This window comes from Strix uralensis, chromosome 9 (assembly GCF_047716275.1).
Source record: "Strix uralensis isolate ZFMK-TIS-50842 chromosome 9, bStrUra1, whole genome shotgun sequence".
Taxonomy (NCBI): Eukaryota; Metazoa; Chordata; class Aves; order Strigiformes; family Strigidae; genus Strix; species Strix uralensis.
In genome coordinates, this window is record NC_133980.1 from 12,494,519 (window position 1) to 12,502,534 (window position 8,016).

General features: G+C 56.2%; 1 protein-coding gene across 1 annotated transcript; it reads left to right on the forward strand.

Annotated features, from left to right (window-relative positions):
- The first annotated feature begins 593 nt into the window (after positions 1-593).
- On the forward strand, positions 594-6,940 carry PDCD1 (programmed cell death 1). Its single transcript, XM_074878207.1, has 5 exons — positions 594-797; positions 3,044-3,376; positions 4,388-4,543; positions 5,198-5,232; positions 6,080-6,940. The coding sequence occupies exons 1-5, from the start codon at positions 689-691 to the stop codon at positions 6,296-6,298; spliced, it is 852 nt and encodes a 283-aa protein (XP_074734308.1). The 5' UTR covers positions 594-688; the 3' UTR covers positions 6,299-6,940.
- The last annotated feature ends 1,076 nt before the right edge of the window (positions 6,941-8,016 follow it).

The window sequence follows — 8,016 nt, forward strand, 5'->3', positions numbered from 1 at the left end:
CTCCTTCTCCTTCTCCTTCTCCTTCTCCTTCTCCTTCTCCTTCTCCTTCTCCTTCTCCTTCTCCTTCTCCTTCTCCTTCTCCTTCTCCTTCTCCTTCTCCTTCTCCTTCTCCTCCTTCTCCTCCTTCTTCTTCCTCTCCCATCCCTTCCCCATGTGAGTAGCCTGCCAATAGGTGCCCCATGGCTGCTCAGACCCTGCCTGGTGACCCAGTGCCACATGTCCCCCAACACCCCACTGCCATGGGCACCTGGTGGGAGCACCCATGGGTGCCTGGGAACCCAAGACAGTGCTTTTACTTATGGGCCAGGCTTGGAGCTGAGGATACGTCCCCGGTGGTCTCTGCCCGCTCCATCCCTGGGAGCTTTCCCCCAAAAGGGTGCAGGTTTAGTGTTGCCTGTCTCGGCAGCTGGGTGCCTGCGTGAGAGCGCGCCAGGAGCGCGCAGGGAGGGGAAGGGGCCAGACCAGGCTCAGCTGATCCTTGCCTCTGTGGGGAGGAAGCTGGGGGCGGGAGGCAGCCTGGGTTTCCCTCTGGGGCAGAGATGGGCACGTTTCATTTCCACCCCAGCCCCTGCCACGTATGCTGGAGAACAAGCTGCTGCGCGGGGAAGGAAGCACGGAAAGAGCTGGGGGTGGCACGATATGGCACAGCTCGCGACGTCTGCCCGGGCAGGGGACTGACTGCTTCGCCATGGCTCCAGGTGCCTCAAAGACAATGTGGAGCAGCATGGAGGTGGTCCTGACTGGCCTCTGCACCGTCCTGCTCTGCTGTGGCCCTATGCTGGCCAGCTGCCGCCGGGGTAGGTACCAGACCGTGGTGCGCTTGACAGCACAGCCGGTGTCATTCACAGCTGGTGGAAGATGTCTAAGGGCTGGGAGCTTTGTAGTTATAAATAGCTCTGGCATCAAGAAGGCAGAAACCCCAAAGCTTTTGTGTACACGTGGCTGAAGCAAGAGAAATGGGAATGCTCAAGGCAGAAATAGGGTTAAAGGATGGGGAAGGAGACAGGTCCCCAGCCCACAGTGCCGACACTGGAGGCTCGTGGACAGACTGGCTGGGGTTGAGGTTTGGTGTTGAGCCTCTGGGTTTGTGAATGCCATGCGGGGTCTGGGGTTTTCTGCTCCAGCTCTCATGGCTTTGGGCTGAGCCCTCAGCCTGTGCTTCCTGGTTTGGACTTGACCCTGAGAGAGCCAGGGTCCTGCATGCGGTTTTGCTCAGGGTGACATTCTGTGGAGAAGAGGAGGTGGAGTGGAGAGGGTGAGTGCGGGCAGAGCGAGCAAGAGCCCTGATTAAGCCTGTGCCCGCTCCCTCCCAGCCTGGCTCTTTCTTTGGTAGCTTCGGGTGTTTTCTGCCCCAAGCGTGGGCACAGGGCTGGACATCCCTTGGAGCAGATGTTACCTCTGGTGCTGAGAAGATGCAGGGAAATGTGTAAACCCAGCCTCCGCTTTCAGGAGTCCTCCGAGCACTTCATTCATTGCTGGTAGTGCCACTGGGTAGGAAGCAAAGCCCCGAGCCTGCCAAATATTTCACGTTAAACACAAGAAACCCAGAACACTACAAAAATTAAATCTCTCAGTGCAGGCACTGCTGCAGCCAGCGCTGCCTGCAGGAGTCAGGGCACTTCCCTCCCTTCCTCCTCCTGTTCGGTTTCATCCCTCATCTCTCAGCCCAGTTTTCCACCTAATCTTGTATCTATTCAAGGAATTGTCCTGGTTGCTTTTCTGGTTGGTGATGCTGAGATGATGGTCCTATGGCCTCAGGCCAATGCTGGAGGGACATTCTAACTCTGTCTGCAAGCCCCGGGACTGCTATCGGTGGCGATTTCTGCAAAGGGAAGATAAATTTCTTAACGGCAGGGACTTTTCAAAGCATTGGTGGTTTGAATTGCTTGGTCAGATAACCAGTGTGAAGAATGCTTCTTCCTGCTTTTTATTGCTCTGAACAACAGTTAATGCAGCAGCTGCCTCATCCTGTTGTATGGGGCTGGCTGAGCCAAGATGTTGTGAGCCTGGCCTGTGTTTGTAGCATCGCCGCTGCCTGCCGGGGATGAACCCGCTGGGATCACAGGCAGGGAAATGTGTTGAAGCAGCAGGGCTGGTGCTAAGGGCCAGGGGGCTGCAGCCATGACCCTGTGCTGGGAGCAGCCTCACAAGCCCGGCCAGGACCCCCCGGGTGGGTGCCTGCCCTGTGAGGAGGGGACAGATAGCTGGAAAGAGATGGCATCATAAGCTCCAGGTCACTCTGCCCTGTCAGATGGTCTCAGGCTGGAGATAGCAAATACCATACCCTGGGAAGCCCCTGCCCACTCTGTGCTCCCAGCATGGAGCAGTGGGCAGAGCTGAAGCACCCCAGCAGGCAGCTGGACACGCGATGAGGTTCACTCCAGGGTGCTGTCCCAGCCCAGGACTTGGTCCCTCTGCTTGCTTTTGGAGGCAATATCAGCTGGAGGAAGGATGACTCAGACATTAAAATGCAGCATAGATTTAAAAATAATACAATCCCCAAAGTCTGTTTTCCCTGGTGTAGGTGTTCTGGGTTAATTTTAGGTAGCCCAGAGCACAATTTGCTCTGCTGAAACCACTTCATGATAGAGTTACTACCCCTGAGCATCCCCCTCTGGCCAGCAGGCACACACTCAGGAGGGGAGAGACATGGGCTGATGTACCTCCCTGTGATCTGGGGTGATGCGGCGGGCTGGCCAAGCATCAGGCTGCCTGCGTTGCTGGCAAACCCCAGAGCCTGGCCATGGGTGAGCCGGGTGCTGGCGATGGCATGGGGCTGGGTTTGCAAGCACTCGCCGGCAGGTTTTTGTAAATCCCCTTAGGGGCCTTCAGGAGCTGAGGGTGGAACAGCTGAGGAATTCATGGAACCTCTGGGTTTGGGGCATAGGAACCCATCACCTCTCCATGGGATGGGGTGCTAGCAGGCGTGATGGCAGGCTCTCACCCTCTTTGCATCCCTGGATCCTGCATGGATGTACGGGTGTCTCTGAGACCTGTGCCCGCTGTAACCATGTCTGTTCCTTGTTTCCTCTCTCCCAAACAGTGACCTTCTTCCCAGCCGTGTTAACTGTCCCTGCAGGAGGCTCAGCCACCTTCTTCTGCAATATCTCCATGGAGAGTGACTCTGGCTCGGAGTACAGCCTCAATTGGTACAAGGAGACCAACCACAGCCAAGCCCAAAAAATCGCTGAGATCAGCCGGAACAACCCCCCGACGAAGACAGAGAAGTATCTGCTCACCAACCACACTCCAGCCTTCAAGATCGAGATCCTGAACCTTCACCAGAATGACTCAGGCTCCTACTACTGTGGGCTGATCACCTTCTTTGAACCCGATAAAGTGATGGAGAGCAACCGGTCGCATCTGGTGGTCACAGGTCAGCCTGAGGGCTGAGCTGATGGGGAAGGTCATTGGTGTTGTCCCATGGTGCTACAGCCCCCAGGAACATTGCAACCCCAGGGCATAAGGAGGCAGTACCCCGCTGAGGGAGGACCTGGTGTGGGTCAGGAGAGCACAGCTCTGCCCTTTTCCCTTGCCTTTGCATGCAGGGTTGAGGCCCAGGGACACAGGTTGTCCTCCCCCATCCACACTGCAGCTGGAACTGGTCCTGAGGCAGGAGGTCTTCATCCTGCTGGGGCTGTGTCCCCAGTGATGCTGTGGGGAGGAGCGAGTCCTCACCCATGGATGGAGGCAGGAGACCAGTGCAGGGAACTGCCTTCACCCCTGAACAGCTCCCTTGGGGACAGGGACTGTGTTTGGGGTGACGACTGGGGCTCAGACCCCTCAAACAGCCAGTGTTGGTCTAGATAATGTTGTTGCAAAACCATGCTCTGGGAGAGTCTCATAGACCCATGGCATGGGAGACAGATCTCACAGCAAGATCTGCTATGCCCCTGCTTGGCAACATGGGGGCTTTGTGGGGCTGAAGGTGGCCTTTTATAAAAAGGAGAAACACTGCAAAAGTCACTGTCTTTCACAACATTTCTCTCCAATGTGAGCTGATGCTGTGCTGGCCCCAGGATATGGAAGCAGCGGGGAGGCTCAGGGAAGCTGTGCCCTCCATGGGGCTTTGCTGGGCATGGGGTCATGCCACAGGACTGCCTGTGGGTGCAGAGTGGTGCCTGGACCCCTGCACCACAGCTCTCAGTGGTGTGAGATCATCCTTACCACCTGCAATGGGAAGGAATGGTACATGGCCAACATCCCCCATGTCAGCCCAAATTCCGGGCCCCTGGAGGGATGGTGGGGCTGTGGCAGCCTGCCTGGGACTGAGCGCTTTCTGGGAACAGCCCCCATGTTCCCCTGTTGCATTTCACAAGGACTATAGAGGCCATTTTACACTCCTGACCTGCCATTTTTTTCCCCCTTTTTTGGGTGACTGTTGCAGCAGCCCCTGAGAAGATGAATGCCACTGACGAGCCTGAGATGGAGGAAGGCAATCCCCCAGACTACATCAAGGCTGTGCTCCTGGGCATCCTGCTGCTGGCTGGGGTGGTTGTGCTGCTGATCTTCGGCTACCTCACTGTCACGTATAGGAGAGGAGGTATGATCCCCTGTGGGGACCGTGCTGTGCTGAGGGGCTGGGGTCTGCCAGGGGACCTGATGGGTGATGCTCATCCAGCAAACTCAGCTGGAATTTGGGGGCAGCCAGATACCTACAGCTCCCTGGGGTACATGGGCTTGTTCAATGTGCTAAACTCAGCTATGGCATGTCTCCATGGGACAGGTGTCTCCAGGCCTAGGGGAGAAGGGTGCTTTGGGCCTTGCTTGCCCTTTGTAGAGTCCCCAGACTACATGCTGTGGCTCCGCACTGCTTGTTAGTATGGTGCCTTAATGCTGCACTCGAGTTTCTCACGTGCACCTTGTCCAGGCACCTTCGGGGCACCTCATAGTCCCCCTGCCACAGCATCAGGCATCGCCTCAGCCATGCTGTGGTCAGCCAGAGGGGCTCTCCCAGAGGGGACCCCTGCAGAATTGTACCCCATTAATCCCAGTTAATCCCTAGACTGGGCTGGTATCTCCCTTGTCCTTGTAATGTTCAGGGTGTTAGACCCTAAGTGAAGAAGGAGGAAGCGTGGTGCAATAGTTGCAGTGTCTAGCGCTCTCCTAGGATGTGGGGGCTCAGTCAGGCTCAGGCACAGATGCTCACACTGTCTTGGCACACAAGCATCTACTAACCGAATGTGTTCTTTTGCAGATGTGGAGAAACCACCAAGTGAGAACATGCCAGCGGTGAGTTTTCTGTCTCTGACACCCTGCTGTGCTGCAGGGGAGCATCGTGGCATCGCTGGGGTGCGAAGGGTGCAGGGCCTCTCTTTATCAGCCCTTCACAGGCTTCTCACTTCTCCTGTCTTCTCTGATGCTGCTTGATCTTTTCTGCACAGCTACAACTGCTTTTCTGCACCTGCAACACAGCCCCATCACAAAATCAAAAAAACTGCCTGAGATAGGATGGGACCTCTTTAGTCCAACCCTTGCTCAAAATAGGGTTATCTTTGACAGTGGGTTGTGTTGCTGTAGAAAATAAGAGGAAATTCCCCCCCCCCCCCCCCCCCCAATATATTACGCTAAATTTTTTTTTGCTGCAGCTATAGTGCCTGTTTCCTCTCTTCCTTTTGCTGGGCACCACAGGGAGAAGTCTGGCTCCATCTTCTCTCCAACCCCATTAGGTAGCTGAAGGCACGAGTAGGTTCCCCTTTACTCTCCCCTGTCTGGGCTGAGCAAACTCAGCCCCAGGCTCTCCTCGTGCACTCTGTGCCAGCTCAGAGCCCAGTGGAGAGGTGGGAAAAGGGCTCCTAGCTCAACCCTACCTTCCATGGCTGGGCAGGCAGGGAGCCCAACCTGCCTGCAGAGGCAGAGAGCTGAGACCCACATGGCTTTGGCGGTGACCCCAAGGCTCATGGTCTGGTTTCTCTGGACAAATGCTATCCCAGGTCTGTTTGTCTTTCTGCTTTGTACAGCTCTTGCCCTCCTGGGATGCTTCAGAACTGGTTTCAATACTTGCTGTAAAAAAGGGGCTTGTACTGGGGTTGTTGGGTACCTCTGGATGATGAATTGCCCCTACCGGGTTTCCTTGCAGAAGGAAGAGAAGCCCCCCGTGGTGTCTGTGTCTACTGTGGACTATGGTGTGCTTGAGTTTCAGTGGGAGCAGCATGCCCAGTTGCCCGCCGAGACCCGGGTGGTCGACCAGACTGAATACGCCACCATCGTCTTCCTAGAGGAGAAACCCGTAACACCAGAACGAGAGAAGAAACACCAGGATGAGCGGACTTGGCAGCTGCAGTCGCAGCCCTGCTGAGACCCGGGGTCCCGCCTCGCTGAGGGGTGTGGGCAGGGACAGGCTGCTCTGGCCCCTTGCTCCCACTGCAGTTTGCAGTTGGGAAAAATCCAGTGTGCCGGGACTGGAGCAACAGAGGGGCTGCTGCTGGAGTTGATATCAGGCAGTCCTGGCCATGGTGGGATTGTGGCTGTGGAATGGGTACCACGGGACGAGGAAGGTCCCTGCTGGGCTCCACGTGATGCCTCTTCACTCAGGGCAGGGAGGATGGGCTGGGGAAGAGCAGTGATGCTAACAGATCTGTCACAAAGGCAATTTACATCATGCCTTGGTTTTCTACTTCCATCCGGGGCTCTCTGGAATGGCCACGCTGCTTCCCAACTAAAAAAGCACCACTGTGGGAGGAAATGCTGAAGGCCAGAGCTGGAGTGGATCCTGGGAGATGCTGCTCGTGGGACCCCAGGGCTGAGGGCTTCTCCTTGCCTGGGGCAGAGACTGCCCTGTGTACTGCTATTTAAAGAAACCCCTGGGAAGCGGGCGGCTGGTTTTCATCCTGTCTTCAGGTGCTATCCTCTGCAAGAAGGGAAATCTACCCCCATGTCCCTCCCTCCGCAGGTGGGAGACAGATCTGGCCCTGCAGAGTGAATAAAGGGTTTCACGTCAGGGGAGTTTGTTGACTTGTGATGGCAAGCGCGTGGGCAGGCAAATAACGGCTCTTGACAGTGCGCAGGCGAGAGCCGGGAGGTGGCGGCGTCTGTTGTGGTTCCTGGGCCTCTCTGTGCAATATGCAAGCTGCTCTTCCACGAAGCTGCTCTTAATAATTTAGAGAAGCCGCTTCTCTTTTTCCTCTCACCACTGTCTGAGCTGGTCACTCAGCTGCAGCTGCACACCAAGCCTCCCCTCACCAGGCTCGATGTGGGGCGCCTGCCCAGCCCAGTGAGAATGAGCATCCCCGTCATGACAGAGGCCTGGCTGCTGTCAGCCTGGACAAAGCTTACAGCACAGTGCTTGGTGCAGCTTTCTGGCTCCAAACTTCCATTTTCCCTCCTGAAAGCAATGCTGGCATTGTGCTGCCTGCCAGAAATCAGAACAGAAAGAAGTGACAACTGCTTGAGAAGAGAAATCCCAGTAAGGAGTGGCTTTGGAGACAGCAGAGACATACTGGGAGACCATGAAACCCATCAGAAACAGGAAAGCGTCACCTGCATCTCACACTTCAGCAGCATCGTCAGCAGGTTTCTTTTTCCCTTGACCCCAGTAAAACCAGCGCAGCCTTGCAGGAGCCAGCCCGGGCACTGGCAGAAGGGGTGAGGCATGCCAGGCATCACAATTTGTCCCCTGTGGGGGCTGGAAAGTCCCTGAGAAAGCTCCAGAGGGGACCAGATGGGAAGAACATCCATCTGGGATGCCTTTCACCCTTGCTCAGGGCAGGACAGTGGATGTGGTGGCCTCCTTCAGTCCCCAGTGCAGCTGAAGGCTCCCAGTAGCCATCATGGGCAGTGCTGTAACTCCCACAACATTCATTCATGCCAATACATGGCTCACAGCCTGGAGGGGCTTTTTGCAAGCAGCAGCCATGCTCCTTGCTCCAGCAGCTCTGGCAGAGATCTGCTATGGCCAACCAGGCTCAGCTCGCCCGGAAAGCCAAGGCAGGAGGCAGCCGCAGTGGGTGAAAAGCAGAAGCTCGGTCAGCAGTTTTGCTTTTGGCTTTCCTGTCAGACACGACACCGGTGAGAGGG

Coding starts and splice junctions, on each gene's coding strand:
- PDCD1 (XM_074878207.1), top strand. CDS start 689: ATGGCTCCAGGTGCCTCAAAGACAATGTGGAGCAGCATGGAGGTGGTC. Junction 798..3,043: donor GCTGGCCAGCTGCCGCCGGG/GTAGGTACCAGA, acceptor TCTCCCAAACAG/TGACCTTCTTCCCAGCCGTG. Junction 4,544..5,197: donor TGTCACGTATAGGAGAGGAG/GTATGATCCCCT, acceptor GTTCTTTTGCAG/ATGTGGAGAAACCACCAAGT.